Below are 18,358 nucleotides of genomic sequence, written 5' to 3' on the forward strand. Positions count from 1 at the left end.
GGTCACTCATGTACCATTTATCCTCTGTATGTAAGGAAGTATGATATGCTCATCATAGTTTAAATGAATGCATGGTTGAAGGGTTATAGCAAGTCAGTTAAGCAGGGATTTTATAAAGAAACTGCTTTTGTATGTGTTGAGTTTGTAAACATAAAATCACCTGAAAGTGGCTGCCTGAGAAATACTGATTATAGTGTCAGCATGGAGTAACTCATTTGGTCTAAAATAAACTTAAAAAAACTTTTTTAGGTTAGGCAAGACTTACAGCTCAGCAGGTGCATTAGGAAATGTTTTATTAATGCATGACAATACAGCTTGAAGAATGAATGCACTGACTCTGTACAGCTCTTGTTTCTTTAAGAGCTTGGCAGAATCATGGATAGTAGTACTTGTTTTTGTTTGTGCCTTTAGAATCACAGATATGTTTTAATTCTTCTTTAAAATGGAAAAGTTCTTTTTGTCAGGGGTTTTTCTTGAATGTCATACAGATTTTTCCCCAGCTCCCTCCCCACCACTGATCACAAAAAATGAAGTGTTAGGTTTTTCTGTGCAGGGTTTTGTTATCTATCAAGAAATTAAGGTTAGTACAAAACAAGAACACCATGTTTCTCAACCAATGCTGACTTTAAGGTACCAACTACCATAGAGAGTTCTTGCTGACCTAGTGAAAGATAGTAGTATTTAGGTGTCTGTCCTTCAAATGCTCAGGTTCAGAAAGTTCATGCACATCTGGTAGTTTACCTGTCAGCACTGTAACATCTAAGTGGCTGATCTGCAAATAGAGTATCTTGCATGAAATGTGATATGCTTTGTCTTTATCTGTCCTTTTGTGTCTGTAAGAAGAACGAAACATTTTGAATTTTTCCTTTTATCATGTATTTTGGAATTCAGTATGGTGGAAGAAGGTGTCCTTTGAAGTCACTTTGTCCTTGACAGTCTTGTACGTTTTGTTTGGTGTACAAGTTGTCCGAGTTGCGAAAATATGAATTGAAGCATAGTAGTTTTTTCAGCTAGGGCTGAAGAAGATGCTGCCTTTCCCAATATAAAGTTTTGACAATTTGAAAAACATTTTTTTTTATTTGTCCCTTCTCTCTGTTCTTTACTCTCCTTTTTTTTTTCCCAAGCTGTTGAGGTACACATTGGATAAGCATGGTCTGGAGCAGGTGAGGATCATAGCCAGCGATAGACTGTGGGAGCCCATTTCCTTTGTCATGATGATTGACTCTGAGCTCCACGGAGTGGTCGATGTGATTGGGTAGGGGGTTCTCTGTGTTCTTCTTTCTTGGTGGTTTGTTTGTAGTTTATCTTCATCTTATTTATAACTAACACAGACAAAGCTTTACCTCTCTGTACTCTTACTTGCAATGAAAGGATTGATGCTATAAAACTTTCTTACTAACCTACATCAAATCACACAGCTCTTGTTCCAGTAACAGCCTCAACCTTTAATTGAATCAGGAGTCTTCTATCATGTTGAAGATTCCTGTCGGGAATGGTTGCACTTTTGATGGATTGAAGGTTTTTTGGACAACACTATTTATTCTGAGGGTTTATTCTGAGGGTTTTGGTTACTCTTAACTGGTATGCAAAAAGTGCTTTTGCTTTACACCTCAGTACACATCAATTTGTATTTGGAAAACAAGGAACCAGCTGACTTGTTATACTAGTTCTGGGTTTTGTCTTAATAATATTTTACCAGTAGACTAAATTTGACATTGATTACTGAATCGGTGGCTGAATAGAAATGTGTGTTCGAAATGTTCATTAACTTTTATTTTTACAGTAGCTCTGAACTTTACTTACTTGGTCCCATAAACTTGCCTGACCCAATCACATGCTTCAAATGTGTCAGTTCCTTGCTTCAGTTTGAGTCTTCTCTGTTCATCTTTATGTCTCTGAACAATAGGAGGTGTAGAAATTAAGGCTTTTTCTGCAAATACATATAGGAAGTCAGTGTCATCTACCCTTGCAATTAACCCCTCCCCCCATTCTGAACATGAACATTATCCTGGCAGTTTTTCATAGGTGGTGTCTTGGATCATGTCTGGATGAAGCTCAACAGTTTTTGCACTGTCTAATTAAGCTGTATTTGCTTAACTCTTTGTAAGTGTAAGTTTTACATCCCTACTCTGATTCAGTCTTAACAGGGAAATTAAATACTCTTGTGTATTTCAGCTTTTATTGAACAGGGATATTGACAGTTAAGAAACACCTTTTCAGGACTGTGGAAAGACCAATTATTCCTTCTCTGCTTTGTTTTTGCAAGCTGTGCACTTTATGCCATTACAAAAACCTTTTGCTTGGTACTAAGGCAATACTTAGGTTTCCAAGCCAAAGGGGAAATACACAGTAATCTGTACGGCAGAGCTAAAATCCCTACTATCTGTTATATTACTGTTAGTGAAGCTACTTATGAAGGACTACAACACTGGGAAGTAGGTCATTGCCCACTAGAGGGAAAATAATGAAAAAAACCCCAACAGTCAGCCTAGAAAAACTGGTGTTTTTTGTATTCCTGCCACAAATGTATCAGTTTGTCAAGTTGCAGGCTAATAGTTAAGGAAATAGTTTCATTTTAGTGTGTATATTAAGTGTATTCAATGACTGTGCTTAGTAAAGAAAATCACAAGCTTGTTTTCTGCAAGTGGTCTGAAAGGTTTTATTTCAGTCAGCAAACCTTGCATGGTGGGTCTGTGTTGTGATTGAGTATAATCAAAGTCTCCATTGGGAGAAAGGATGTCTCTTCATACTAAGGAAGATCTTGAAAAGAAAATTAGTTATCATTATATGGTTCAATTATTATCAGTTTATACCTTGTAACTTCTCTACTCCAACTAGCATGTTTTCTTGAAACCTGAGTTTATTAAAAAAGATGTAAAAAAAAATCAGTCAAGTTCATGTTTAGTTCTAAGACATTTATGCAGCTAAATTCTTAGCATAATGCTTAGTGCTCTATCTTACTGTTGGTTTTACATTATTTATAGTTTTGTTTAAGATAGTATGAGTTAGCATGTATTTTCTCTATTCAGCACGTTGTGGTAATGACCATCTTCAAGCTCAATTTCAGGACAGAGATTTGCTTTAGCAAGCTGTGAAAATTGCATGGCATCTGTAAATCTAAGCTTCTCTATACGCTATCATGTAGCAGAAGAAATAACCTACTGATGTAAATACAACAAGCTCTGGAATGTTACAGCTCCTCCTTGTTCAATTTTCTTGTATTCCACTTGCAGTATTCCAAAGAAATTTTATTTGTCATTTTCAGTTTGAAGGAAGTGAATCATTGCTGCTATATGTACTTCCAAACTTTGATTTTCTCTTTGTACTTAGTGCTCTTTCTTTTCAAAATATTGTGTAGGGCTCACTATCCTGGGACAAAAACAGTGCAGAATGCCATATTAACTGGGAAGAAACTGTGGTCATCAGAAGATTACAGTACTTTCAATAATGATGATGGTGCAGGCTGCTGGGCTCGGATCCTGAACCAAAACTACGTGAATGGAAACATGACCTCGTAAGTGTTGGGCACTGTTGCTTGCTTTCACAACTTGGGGTGTAAGAATTATTTGAAATGGTGTTAAAATGGCACATCCATCTGCTCTGGTGAGAAAACAGGTAAACTGAAAGTCACCCCAATGTGGTCTGAATTCAAATATTGTAAGATAGGAAGTCTGCTGTTCTGACCTCTTTCTGGAGTAGAAGTCCCACAGGTTTCAATGTATTCTTATTCCCCAGTACTTGATGGGGTTATGCAGTTTATGCAGTGGGTTTATGCAGTTAATTTCAGATGCCTTTGAGAATGATGATAATTATTAAAAAGAGAATGTTCTTAAGAAGAGCTAACATTGAAGGAAAATAACAATAAAACTAATTTATCATATTTTTCTTAAGGTCTTTATCAGATTGTTTGTCTTCAGTTAAACAGATTATTACAGATGCAATTATCTAGTTTTTCCATACAGCTTCTATCTCAGAATCCATTCTTAAACATGTATGATAAATTTACTGTTTTCTGCACATTTTCTTTCCAAACTGTAAGAAAAATATTCTCTTTACTGGGAAATTACATAACTCAGTTTTAGAAAAGAATAGAAAATAAAGTTTGATGTTTGTGGTGCAACAACTGGTAATCTGAAAGAAAAAGTTTGATTAAAGAAAATGTAGGCATCAAGATGTAAGCAAAATTGTTCAAAGCTTTTAGATGCTTTGTACTTCATTTTGGAAAAATAAAGAGAAATCTTCTTGTCTGTTGCTTCAAGTGGAGTGCAGGAAAAATCACTGATACTTGTAAAGGGAAATTTCTTTAGTCACTGATTTCTACAAATCTTCTGTCTTCTCTGCAAGCTGAAATTTTCAAACAGATGAATATTTCCTGCATGAATTCCTGATCATTCTGCTTGCTTCTTAATCCTCATATACTTTAATATCTTAATTTTGGATTTTTCTTTTCCCATTGTTTTTCTATTTTTCCAAGCCCTTTTAAAATATATATTTCCCATTTCTTTTGCAGCCTAACGACGAGGCATATGTGTTGTATTTATAAATTATTGTAGAATAGTTCCAAGTCCAGATGTCCAACAGTGAAGTTATCTTGGCTTCTATACTGAAAACAAAATCTTTCTAACAAAAGGCAGCTTATCTTTCTGCTAAGTTTGTTTCCTTTGAAGTTGAGTTTCCTACTTTTCTGTCTAAGTTTGAAATCAACAGAACAAGTTTGATGTGAGCAAGTTGAGTTTACAATTCAAGAGCTGTTTATTTTATGATCACGTTTTTGTAGAATTCTTAAAATCTCTTCTGTATGTATGTATAGTGTGATAAGTCTGTGGCAGTGACTTTAGAATGAGGCCTTTGTACTCACCTGTATGCAATAGCAAAACAGATTGACAGCTTTTGCTTAGCTGCTCTGTTAAGCTGTATTTCCATACTTAAGGCCCAGAGGTCTTAAGTTTAAAGTCCTTGCAAAACGTTTCCATGAAGCCCAAATCAAAGTGCGTGAAATGATTATCCTTGTCAGTATAGAGCAACAGCTCCTTGAGGATGGCTGGTTAAAGTTGTTTTCTATTTGTTACTTATATGGATAAAGATAAGATCTTTTTTTTGTGATACTTAACTGCTTCCCTAAAAAACTCCACCCAAAACAACTACCACCATGCGCAGAAATAACCAAGCAATCACAAAAACCTCAACCAAAGAATAACCCAGCAAAAAGCTGTAGATTTTGCTAACAAAATTTTTTCCCTTCAGAACAGGAAAAAAACCTCATACAAATGGAGTCTTTACTCTCAATACATGTTTCTTTTAATGTACAACTTTTTGTAGTGCTATAGCCAGAGAATATACCACTAGTTTTGGAAGAAGTTCTCAACACTGGAAACTGATTTGCTTTATTTTCCTCTCCTGTGGGTTTTCTTTTTCCTTTTAGCTAGGAAGATATCCCCTCCACATCCCCCAAATTCTTTTCATTCTATGTTGGAGAAAAAGGAGGAATGGATTCTTGTACTAAGTTAATCTAATACTATCCATATGAATGGAGAAAACACCTGTTTTTCTTCCAGAACCATTGCATGGAACCTGGTGGCTAGTTATTATGAGGAGCTGCCCTTTGGTCGATGTGGATTAATGACAGCACAGGAGCCATGGAGTGGCCACTATAAAGTTGAATCTCCTATCTGGATTACAGGTGAAAATATTGCAGTTTTAAGTTGGTGATCTGACACCAAACATCACTGTGTTTTCTGAGGCCTTTATTTATTTAGTGGTTTTATGTGTATTAGTTTTTGTACCAAATTGAGATAGATTTTTGGAAGGTTTTGTGAATACATTAAGAAAGAAGAAAATAATGTCATTTCAATAGTAAGCAGAAAGATATAATAGTAAGGGAAATATTTATACTTGCCTTTTAGCTGTATCAGAAAGGAATAAGCTACTGCCTTTATAGCTGTTACAATTGAAATATTTTGATCTGAAGTGCCCTTAAAGGTTAATGTGCTTTCCTGTTTCCTTTCCCTTTTTTATTTTTAATCTTTGAGTATCAATCAATTCCGTTTGGTACTTCTCAATTTGCAAAAGTGGAACAAAGAACCTCTGTATTCTTTTCCTGCTTGACATTCTTGGCTTGTATAAATCAGCATTTCCTTGAGCTTGGGGAAAGGGAAGCATGTTCATGTAGTGTCTGTGGACTACTAGTGTCATGGATTCACTGGCTACTCTGTAGTCCTGTAATATTTTACTGTCTTTGCTGCAGTTCTGTAGAGCAACTATGCACTGCCACGAAGGAGGAGCAAGACAAATGCTTTAATTTTTTTTCTTCTGCTAGTTATCTATAAATGTAAAAGCATTAAAGCAAAAGTGTCCCATGAATAGAACAGCTGAGCAGTTGTTCCTGTGTCCATATTGCTCAGGGTTTTCGTGATCTGGGTCATATTCTTCTTTGATCGTTTCACTTACTTTCTGAAAATGCTACTTATGTAGTTATTCCTCATGGAGTTGCCCATCTGTGCTTTCCCTGCCATTTATTTGTTAAAAAGAAAGGTTTACATTATTTAAAGAAAAAAAAAAAAAAAATTTGGGAAAATCTAAACTGTGATGAATATTCAAATTGAATGGACATGTTTACCGTATATAGTTTGTACGTAATGTCTAAATAATTGCTATCATTTTAACTGTTTTGTCTGCCACGGGGTTGATATTTTTAATTTTCCCATAGTATAATTCTTTAATCTTTCATGTTACATAGGTAAATTTTGTTTTGGAAGTTCTATTATTGTCTTCCCCAAATCAGGTTTCAGCTTTGTCACCATGTATGAGAGAGAAATTTAATTGAGCCCACAAATTTTACCATTTTTATTAAGTCTTAATTATTGTATTCTGACTTTTGTCTCAGCACATACCACACAGTTTACTCAGCCAGGCTGGTCATACTTGCAAGTGGATGGACACTTAGAAGGAGGTGGCAGCTTTGTAGCTCTGACAGATGGCCTAGGGAACCTTACCATCATCATTGAAACTATGGTATGTGCATCAGCAATTCCAGTGCACTAGAAAAGTTACAGGAAATGTTTTGTTATGAAGAACCTGTCTTGATTTACATAGTTAGGTATCTGTGAATGTTCTTTGATACTTGTAGCTTTATCAGTGTGTTCACTAGAGGTTGTTTTTTCTATCTGAAATTAAACTACCTTGTTGAGACTTCCTGGAGGCCAATATATATGCCATCTTTATATTTTTATTACAAATTTAACTTTAATTAGATGACACACTGGGAGGAAGTTATATCATGCGCTTTCTTAAAATATGTATTCAGAATAAAATGATTAAACTACTGTAATTGCAGCTCTTAAGATAACAGCAGAATAAATTATTGCTCTTTTAATTTCAATTCTATGCTGTAGGTTTGTAATGAATGTTGCCATGTGTTGCATTCCAGTAATGTGCCTCTTCTGTTACATTTTTTTTTCTTCAGAGTCATAATCACTCTAAATGTATCAGGCCTCCATTGCCGAATTTCAATGTCATACCTCAGAGAGCAACTTTCTACCTCACAGGGTCATTTGTAAGTAGATCTTGAATACATTTGATCAGCCTTGTAAAATGAATTGCCGTTCATAATCAAATCCATGCAAGTCAGTATCACAGGTTAGCAAGAAATTAACAGTGTCCAGTAATGGAGGCTGTTTCACACTTGGCAAAGTTGTAAGCATTCTGGTTCTGTTTTACCGTGAGATGCAACGTCATAAGTGAAATTGTAGGTTTGTTACCTCCCAGTCTAATAATCTGCATGTTGAAGAAGAAATTTCATAGGACAGAAATGCAACTAAATTTTTCTTTAGACCAAGGCTGGGTGCTCTGACATGCTGACATAGTTTGTTGGGCCAGCACAGCCATGGCCATTCTAGTTATCAGTTAATTTTCAGGGGAATAGCTGTAGTTGATTTTATACTGTAGGTTTTGTTGTTGCATCCTGTGAAGAGATATTCTGAGAATCTACCAGTTGTTGATTTGTTTATTCTATTTTTTAATCTTTCTAAAGTCTATTTCCCTCTGAAATGTGAACAATACTTTCACAGTGTAAACTGGAGGGAATCATTGTTGATTCGGATGATTCCTTCTCAGAATTTGACAGTTAATTATTTGGAATTTGATTTTGATTTTTTGGCAGCAATAATTTCCTTTAGGAGGAGATAATTTGAATGATACTTTTGACAATAAAATGGTTCACTTAGGAAAAGTAGCTGAGTGTCAGTTTGGATACATAGCTCCTATCAGATGGCTTATCCAAACCAAGCTCTAGGTCGCTTGCTTTGTTGTTGATGTTGGTAACTGAAAAGAAGTTATAGAGGTTAGGTGTGGTTAAAATCTGGTTACTAATATAGTTGATATACTGTAGTATTGCAGAAGGCTGGAGACATGTAAGCAAAATATTTTGCTCAAAAATTAAAATCAAAGAACTAGCAACTAGACTGAAGGCCTCATAAAAGTGAAACTAGTGGGATATTATTTCAGTCCAGTTGCTTCTCAGAAGAGAGCTTGTATCCAAGGTGTATTCTTGGTGATAGAAAAGCTAAAGATTGTGTCTATGTTTCCAGTGCTTTCTGTCTTTATAAGCAACATTAGGGCCTATTAGGACAATGCCTTATTGATGTAAAATCTATAAAAATGTAAGGCATATGTAATGATTAGCTGAATAAAGTTGTGGCCTCTAATGCTTTAAAGTAACAACAATGAGACACCCATAGAGGACTGGTATTTCTCAAGTTGAATATTCAAGGTTGTTTATTTTGCTGTTGATGTGTTTTAAATTGTTTGGTGTGTTCCATTGTAGTATATGTTGGAAACCCTTCAAGTGTGGCATTCTAGACTTGATTTTGAATATGGAAACTCCAGTCTTTTCCAGCAACTCCATCCTTTACAGGTAAGTTGATCAGTTTTAATTATCAGTCCCTCTGCAGTTTCAGGTGTGTCTTCCCTCTTTCTTAAAACTCCTCAACTTTCATGCTTATGCTGCATATAAAGGGGATCTTTTAAGGCTGACTGCAGTTTTACTGGCTGTGTACAAGCTTACCTGGAGGTAATAACAAGTTTGGGGAAAAGGAGTTTTAAAAATAGCCCAGAGATATTTAAATGCTGAGGCAAGAAGATGGGATTTTTGCCTTAAATCAGGACTTCAGAGGATCTTCTTTACTTCAGGAACTTGTGTATTTTGTCATTTAGTTGTTAACTTTTGCAGCTTGAGCTTTTTTCAATTCCAGGTATGGAAGGGAAGATTTTCTTTAGATCTAAATGTGGATGAAGTCTACACTTTAACCACACTCAACACAGGACGGAAATGTGATTGCCCAGAGCCACCTCCTCCTCAGCCCTTTCCTTCCAATTACAATGATGATTTCAATATACGTAAGCCAGTATTCTCTTATCCAAAAACTTCATTCACACACAGATATAATTGTAATGTAGGAAGGCAGTAAGTTATGTTCTTTGAATCGTCTACATGAGGTAGCCTGAAGAACTATTTTGTTTTTGTTTATTTATACCTGTTTTTCCAACAACTTACACCTGTATGAGTGTACACCTTATGCTTGCCATGAGGTGTATTTAATTTAATGTCTTATCTGCTGTTCATGTGTTGGCATAACTGGTGTCTGCTTAAAAACTTTGATTTTGGGGACTGCTTTGATATAGCAAGGCAAAAATCTGGAGAAAATTCTCAGGGGAAATTTCTGAAAACAAGTACCCTGAAGAAAAAGAACGTTTTAGAGTTGATGTGTATTTTATTTTCTGAACAGGTAATCCACCTTTCAGTGAAGCCCCAAATTTTGCAGATCAGACAGGTGTATTTGAATACTTTGTAAATGCTTCTGACCCAGGAGATCATGTGTTCACACTCCGCCAGGTGGTGGTTCAGCGGCCCATCACTTGGGTTTCTGATGCAGACCAGACCATCAGTGTCATAGGAAATTTTAAGTGGTATGTAAATACTATTTTGTATTTTGTAGTGACATTTGGGGAAATGTCTTCCTCACCAGTGCGAGTAATGATCAGTTAATTTGTCTCAAGCCTCATTTCTCTTGGACAGAGGGCTTTTGCTTTTGCCTTCAGATTCTCTGTAGACATGTAGGAATGATGATTCAGGCACTTCTAAAAGTCATGGCCCCTGCTCAGGGCCAAAGGTCAACTGTGTCTGTCTAAATGACTCTTAAAGGATTGGCAGTCCACCACATGTCATGGTTGTTTAGCCTATTGCTGCGCTGTCTTAGAATTTTTTTTTTTTTGCTTATGTCCTGCTGGGCATATTTGTTCAAGCTAATTTTTTACACTAATGGATCTGAGTTGGCATACTAGAAACACCAATGCGTGCCCTGAGTTTCTTATTTCTTAAATTGGACCAAGAAAAAAATTATTTGAATTACATTATTTTGAATTATTTGTTAGGAGTTTGATCAGTCTCATAACTCTCAGAATATTTCATTTATAATTCAATTGCATTTGTTGCAGACTGCCATCTTCTGAGCAGTTCCTAGAATTGTGTGGATTTGGTGCCAATCCTACTTCAACCACTTTTATTTCTGGGTGAAAGTAACTGAGGTTTTTTGATCCAAAGCCTGGAAGAATACCACCCTCTTGTACTTGGAGGTTGTTCTTCAGTTATCTGATGTTTTCTTTTGCAGCCCTCTATTAAGAAAAGTCTCATATTCTCCCTATAATCAACTTTCCCTCTTTGAGTAAATTATACTTAGTGATTCCTATAACAGCTATATAGGAAATATTCTTAAATTACTGTACTGAGATTCCTAAAAGCTTCCTATTATTTTATTTTGGTTCAGTTTCTTTCTGAGTCTTCATCTTGCTTTCAAAACCAAGCTTGCTTCCTGAATATTCAGTTTATTATTCAAATTTTACATGTTGGTAACTTTTTATAATGCTAGTCCTCAATTTTAGGCCCTCAAGTTTGCTTGCTTCATCCTCAGTTTAAGACTCAACTTGTCCCCAGCAGATGTTTTCAGCAATGAACAACAGCTATTGAAGTTCTGAGCCAATCTTGCTTTAGAATTCTCTGTAGGATGATACTTTACTTCAGTTGTCAATGGAAATTTATCATTATTCAATTTCAGGATTGTTTGGTTGGTTTTAGTTTGGATTTTAAACTTGTGTGTGTGAATGCTTTTTGCTCTCTTTTCCTGAATTTGTTAGTGTTTTTCTCTGATGGTTTTATTGAACCTGGATATATCCTGAAAGTATTACTATGTAATTATTGCTGTATTGATTTTGAGTCTCTTTATAATGGCTTAAGGGAAATGTGGGGGTCTGTTTTTTGATAAATGGGGAGGCAAGAAAGTAATCTTTTTTGTGTAATGACTATATATTCAAGAATCTGGATCATTACATTAGAATGAAAACTCAGGTAATTCTTACTGCTTTGTTACAGGTGAGAAGAAAAGTTGCTAGAATAGATATTCTCTGATTCAGTTATCAGCTGAGCTGCTGTCACAGAGAGTTTTTTCACATTCTGTAAATAATTATAGATAATTATTACTTCTTAAGTAAGTGACCTTGTGGCTGTATCTGTATTACAAGTGCTTTCAGGCATGGGATGTATATCCATTAATAGAGGGAAAGAATTTTTATGGTTAAGAGCCTTGTAGTGCAGCTCTGAGGAAGAGGAAGTTGTGTAAATTTTATGAGTGCTATTTGATGGTTCTGGTATTACTTGGCTTTTTTCTTGTTTACAGCTCTCATTGCATGCATAACACAGTGCTTTACTGTTGAGCTGGGGAATAATCTCAGGAAATCAAATAATTTCTACATACTGCCTACTCAAAAAAATGGATTCCTTCCTTGTTAAAACACTAAACATCTCTTACAGGGTAAACATGACAGTCACTTGTGACATCTACATAGAAAAACCTCGTGATGGAGGCGTGTTTATTGCAGGAAGAGTTGACAATGGTGGGATATACGTGCGACATTCCAAAGGAGTTTTCTTCTGGGTTTTTGCAGATGGCACCTACAGAGTCACTGCTGACCTAGGTAAGCATTTCTTTGCAAAAGTGGATGCGGGCATATGGACATGTCATTTTGAGAACTTTGATAAAAATAGGTAACATTCAGACTTTTTAGCTCATTTGTCATTACTGTAATTTAACCTGTTGGTTCTAATGATGGCCACTTTTCATATGTGGAGAAAGCATCTGAAGGCTACTGGCTGGCCCATTTCTCAGGCTCAGCTTTCTGGAGTTTTTGTTTTTCCACTGACAAAGTCTGTTTTACACTAGCAAATATGAACTATTTTGCTTTTTATAAATACTCTAATACAATATTAATTACAGAAAGATTTGATCTGTATTCTTAAACTACACATGAAAGAAAAAATCGTGATTGACATGAAATGGCTTTTCTAAGGGAGCAGTTCAAGTCACTGTTCTTACATCTGGCTTAAGTGATGATCATAAGTGGCCTCCTGTTTCCTCTAATTATGCATCCTCCTGTTAGTGTAGCTCAGTGGAGAGAGCACATGTTCTACTTGTGATGCTAACATTCATGTGTGTTCATCTGTAGAGCACTTGACAGGCACATATGCTGTATGATAATACTTCATCAATAGCTAAAAGTTCTTTTCAATTTGCTTTAAAATATTGTCCTCTTTAGTTATTTAAATGCATTTCCTATCACTCAGGAGTATGAATTAAAATTTTCAATAGTTTCTGATGAGTCAAATGTAGCTTCTATATCTACAGCACATCTGATAAGATATATTTTGTGTGTGTGTCTGTGCTCCTTTTCACTTTTACCATAGACAGGTAGCATAGCAAAGGTTTTATATAGCTTCTCTTAACATATCAGTGCTCCCTAGGGAAACTTTGCAATGTATAATTCCATAAAAACTTAAATCTCAGCTGTATAGAAATACATACTTGTGTTTAGGAATGACTCAATTTTTTATTTGTAATAAGACCTAGCAACATTACCTGATTAGTTTCTCAGGCTGTCAGAAGTAATTTTTCCTAGATGAAATGAGTGGATTTTGATTAACAACCTCATTATTTCAGGCTGAGACTCTTGTTACACAATATGATAATTTTTTCTGTATGGCTATTTTCAGTCATCTTTATATTTTTCTAGAAGGGAGCCTGAATGTTAAATTATCTTGCAGTAAAAACTTTCTACTGAATAAATGAAGACTTGTAGCACTTAATTTTTTTCAGGTCTTTGTCTTCCCTACATATGTCATTCACACCCCGTTTTTGCTTAGCTTAAATTTTGGGTAGAACTAAGAAACATGATAGTGTGGCAACTGAAACCCTGTGATTTAAAAGAGGTACAAACAATAAATAAAAAAAACGATCTATAGAACAAGCAGAGTGATAGCTACTGTCACACTTTGTGAACCTGTACTCTCCCTAGAGTGAGTCCTCATCTCATGCCAAATTCCCAAGAGCACTGAGGATTTCAGTGAGAAAACAGTTCTGGCAAAACAGGAGAAAGTACTGATAATGCAGAGTCCAGGTTTGCATATTAAGCCTTCCATGCTGCAACTGAAATTGGTAAAATGTCAGTCCTGAACACTTCTGAAAAATAGATATTATTATCCTTTTGCTGGTTTGGTATTTATCAGTTTCAGCACAGAGCTGAAGTAACACTTTGCTAACTTAAGCATGTTTTGCAGCTGGAAAAGAAATATTAATGAAAGGACTTGCTGGTGTCCGGGATAATGCATGGCACACACTTACTCTCAACATTCAGGTAAGGACACAGGCAAAAAGCTTGAACACCAGTTATGGAACTTCCAGTCCTAAATGGTTTAGACAAAGCTGTGCTATACTACTGATGGTGTACTTGCATTAGTTTACCCTATCAAAACCAGAAACAATGTCTGTTACATTGAACCAATATTAAAATGCCATACCAAATTCTGCTGCCTGTATTGTAAAAGAGATCCTGAGAATCTGTAGAAGGTACAGAAAATAACTGGAAAGCTGAATTGAAGGCTGGAGGTAGAAGAGTCAGAGAGGCAAGTCTCTTATTTCATCTGATGGAAAGATGATTGCCTGGCTTCCTGTTCTTAAGACAGTAAAATACTAAGGTAGCCTGTGTTACAAATTTGTCTCCCACCAGTTCCCTTTGCAGGCTCAGGCCTTGTATGTGGAGCTAGTAAAGGACTGGGAAACTCAGATAAGCTGAGTTCCTTTTCTACTGTGGTGGAAGAGCACAGGCATTGTGTTACTGTATAAATGGGCTGCAGTTAGTGACAAGCATGTCTGCATTTTTTTCCTTCCCTCCCACTCCACCCTTTTTGACCATAGTGACATGGGGAAGAACGTAGCCTCAAACTGTACTTTAAATATCCCTGTGCACTTTGACATTGGTGCAAGTACCTAAAAGGCTTTAAGTTCCTCTTTTGAATGCCTAATGCCGTTGTCTAATGTAACATTTGCAACTCCAACTGGCTAGAAATGTGGGGAAGCTTGAATCCTAGCTGGGGAGATACACTACTGAAGGTAACTCTTAAAATTATGCATTGAGTCCCTCATGCTAAAATGTCACTGAGTATTATAAGCTGTTTTTTGTCTCTTGTGCTGTCACATTTGGAGACAAAGGGACACTTGCACCTAAGGCATTCACTGAAATGGATGTAGTTTAGTTTTGGCTTTAGTACACGTACATTTATGACAGTGCTTGCCATCTGTAAAGTGGGCCAAGACATTTGGTTACTGAAGATGAACATTAATCACTTAAAAGTCAAAACAGTGTTGGTAATTTTAAAATTACAATGTTTCAAACTTCTATCTGTGTTGTTAAAGTATTTTGTACCTAGTATGCCTTTGGTGTAATGATCGAAGTACAGAGCCATCTTTAAATAATTCTCACACTGACTCCTTGAAAGACATTCTTTGCTTTTACCTGTGTTTGTAATTGTCTTTCAAATTAAGAAATACAAGTAAACTGAAGTACTTTTCTCTAAATACTGTTTAATGAACAGACAAAAGATAAATTGTAATTTTTCTTGAAATTGCTTTTAATTTCAACATCTTGAAGTGGCTTGAGTGATACTTGAAAGTTCTGCTGTCTCCTCTTTATTTCAGCTTAATTACTAAATTACATCTTTCTTTACTTTTGACTTCTGCCTAATTCTGCAGAATCAGTGCCAAGTGTATTGTATTACTTTAAGAAAGTTGGGCTGTTTTGAAAGAGTCTGATACAAGGAAGAGGAAAACCAGTTTACCCTTCAGGTTCTACACTGAGTTAGCAAAGTTGTGAGTAGGAGAAGAGGAGCCTTTAAAGTATTCACTGTAAAGGCATTAGATCTATTTCACAGAGGTGATAGACACCAGAGGATTCTATGCAATATTTAGATGCATCTCTGCATGAAAAATGTGTGAAATGTAGTTGAAAGTTGACTTGACATCTTTCTACTTTGTCTTGTCTCCCATGTGAGCAGGCTTAGTGTCTGCACAGACCCTGGATTTTACAAAGCTAACGTTTTCCTTTTTTTGACAGGGCAACTCTGCCTCAGGACTGTTGAATGGTTATCCGCTCTGGGAGAATGTCACCGTTTCCAAACCGGGCAACGGCTGGGCTGCCCTTGGAACTCGCTCGTTTGAGTTTGCACAGTTTGACAACTTCCATGTTGAAGCTTGCTGAGGTGGCTTTGGCATTTGGAGAACCTGGTTCTCATGTTACTTTGAATAAGAGCCAAGTCAAACTGGAGGAGAGCTGAGTGCTAAACTGTGATTGATCTCTTGGCAAAGAGTCTGGATTCAGTCCGTGGTATTTGTTAAAGGTTTACTTGAGTAGATATCAATATGATTGTAGCTTTATCCCCTATTATTGTGGGATTTTTGTCCTTCAGTTTTTGGGGGTAAATTTTAGTTCAAGGTAATGATGAAAACAAATTCTTGGATTTTAATATCTTTTAATAACAACATCTTAACTTACCAGCTTGCTTCTAAGATAACTTTACAAGCTAACAGAAGACAGATTCATCCTAAGCTGCATTTTTTAACACTTCCACTATTATGTCCGTCGTTTCACTGTGAAAGAAAGAATTAAATGCCAGTAAGCCTTATGAGCCAGTGGGCCCCACACTTTTGTAGGTCTATCATTCTCAGATTTCATTTGGATACAGTACCTAGATTTCCTATAGTAAAAAAAAGATGTTTTTTCTGTTTTTTTGCTACAGTCTGTGACTAGATATTGCAGTACTCCAAGTGCATTTGATTAAATCTTTCAACTTTCGTTGCCAGCCCTAAAATAAGTCCTATTTTCAGTGGAATAGAAATGTGCCTTATGACTGATCAGGGAGTGCAGGATGTGGCTTATTTCTAATCTACCTCCTCTTTCCACTGAAAGGGTTGAAATGGATGAAAAGATACCATAACTTACAGTTTGTTGATGATAATATTGTGGGGTTTTTCACATAGTACAAAGAGTGAAAACATTGCATCATGGATATTTTCATGTCAGGTCACATGTGGAAACTGGCCTTTTGTTCCTAGAAACTTGGGCAAACACCTCTCTCTTTTGATGGATTTAGAGCTTTGAATAGAAAATAATTAAAGCCTAACAATGATATTTATTTTATTATATTACTGTGGCACAGAGGAGATATGGATACTATCACTTCCTGGTATAAAAGAAATTAAAAAAAAAAAAAGACATTCTTTGCCTTTAAGAGTTTGCAATCTGATCATAAGTTAAGTGACAGTTGGTGAGCACAGAGGGAATTGTTTAGTGTGCCAAGCAGTGGTAATGACACAAGAGTATCTGTTTTTAAACTTTTCCTAGGTATCATGAAGTGAAGTTCAGAGGATAATTCACATCTTTGGGAATGGAGGGATTCAGTTTAGCTGTTGCTTAATTTTAATTTTTTCCCCCAACTTACTGTGTTATAAAAAAAGCAATTAATTGAGAATATGAGGTACTGAATGGGTTTTTCCTCACACTCATTTGCAGTTCAATTGGCTCCAGAATTTTTCTTGTTTGTTGTTGGTCAGTTTGAAGGAAAATGATGTGTATTCCCATAATGAAATGTGCCTCCTGTGTCCATCTACTTTTCACATTCACATCCTGTTTAATTGACAAGCAAGTCGTTCCACGTACTTGATAGGGTTCTAATAGCTGTGTGAGGCCATTTGTAGCAGGCAACATCTGGAGAAAAAGATTTGTAGTGTACTTTGATTTATAGAAATTATTCTTCTGATCCCCTTTATTTTGAAGGCTGATTCCAGTAATTGTTAACTTCAGTCTTTGAAATTGTCATCTAATATAAAATTAATGTTATACAGATCATTCCTGGAAAATTTTTATAAAGTTGATCTTCCATTTTCATTTTTGGAGAAGAATTCTTAAAGTTCCATCTTTAGTAAGTAAAAATGTTGTGTCTTTTAGCTGTTATATTGATACTACCTATTCATACTTGAAAATTTCATACATGCCAGTAACCTTGAAAAATGTTTTAAACCACTAAACTTTAAAACTCTTGTAGAAGACTTCCAAATGTTAAGTAACTGTTTACTTAAGTGGGTGAAAAATGAAAGGCAATTTTCCATGTAATTTTCAAGTATGGATGCAGATCTGTTCATTACTTGCTTAATTTCCTAAGGAATGTCACTGGTCACTCCACATGTGAAAGAATCTAATTTTAGGTCCTCATATTCAAGTAATATGAGTATAATAATCTCAGAATAAATTTCTTTTAGCTGTGATGGATTTTTGTAGTTGGATGCTTCTTGGAGACTTCCTGGTAGCTTCTGTGACTGCAAGCAGAGAGATCAGCAATGATGCAGTTATTCCAAAGGAGTTGTCCAGTTTTTTAACTTTCTAATGCACTAGTGTAATAAACTGTACTGTTGTATTGTATTGTGTACTAAACACTATGTATTTTATCACTGGAAATGTTGATTTTTTTCCCTCTAATCTTAATTTACAATGTTGGAGGATTAAAGTGTTATGAACAGAGTAAGTGATTTAATGGTGACATAATGTTATTCATCTTTATATGTCTGTAATTCTTCACCCTTCAGTTGACTGTAATATGTTTGGCAATAACAAGCTGTTGGGTTTTTCACTGAGGGGTGGATTTATGTTGTTGATTAGAAATGCTAATCATTCCAAATGGACAAATAAAACACTTAAAAACGCTTTATTTGTGCAGAATGCTTCTGTAAAATGGGTCTTGGTTTTCTCCAGCAAGAAAGCTGACATTTTTTCCATTGTGATTTCTGATAAATATGCTTGACATTAAATTAATTGGATTGGAAGAGTATAGCCAACCAGTCCTTATTAAAAATATCTCAAAATCCATATGCATTAGGACTTGTGCTATTGATAAAATTATTTTCTTATAGCATTCAATATACATTTT

At 35.7% G+C, this 18,358-nt stretch overlaps 1 protein-coding gene across 3 annotated transcripts in view; it reads left to right on the top strand.

Moving 5' to 3' along the window:
• The window catches only part of GALC (galactosylceramidase), a 30,877-nt gene extending 12,742 nt beyond the window's left edge, over positions 1–18,135 (top strand). Inside the window, exons 7-17 of one of the 3 annotated variants that reach the window (XM_053980927.1) lie at positions 1,125–1,255; positions 3,359–3,514; positions 5,556–5,680; positions 6,884–7,011; positions 7,463–7,552; positions 8,822–8,911; positions 9,249–9,393; positions 9,783–9,963; positions 11,861–12,024; positions 13,661–13,737; positions 15,493–18,135. In XM_053980927.1, the coding sequence (XP_053836902.1) occupies positions 1,125–1,255; positions 3,359–3,514; positions 5,556–5,680; positions 6,884–7,011; positions 7,463–7,552; positions 8,822–8,911; positions 9,249–9,393; positions 9,783–9,963; positions 11,861–12,024; positions 13,661–13,737; positions 15,493–15,636 (1,431 nt within the window). In that variant the 3' untranslated portion in view covers positions 15,637–18,135. Of the gene's footprint in view, positions 1–1,124; positions 1,256–3,358; positions 3,515–5,555; positions 5,681–6,883; positions 7,012–7,462; positions 7,553–8,821; positions 8,912–9,248; positions 9,394–9,782; positions 9,964–11,860; positions 12,025–13,660; positions 13,738–15,131; positions 15,213–15,492 lie in introns of those variants that run through there. The other 2 variants (XM_053980929.1, XM_053980928.1) reach the window with 2 other exon arrangements.
• Positions 18,136–18,358: the final 223 nt, after the last annotated feature.

The sequence above is a fragment of the Vidua macroura genome, chromosome 6, assembly GCF_024509145.1.
Source record: "Vidua macroura isolate BioBank_ID:100142 chromosome 6, ASM2450914v1, whole genome shotgun sequence".
NCBI classification, from domain to species: Eukaryota; Metazoa; Chordata; class Aves; order Passeriformes; family Viduidae; genus Vidua; species Vidua macroura.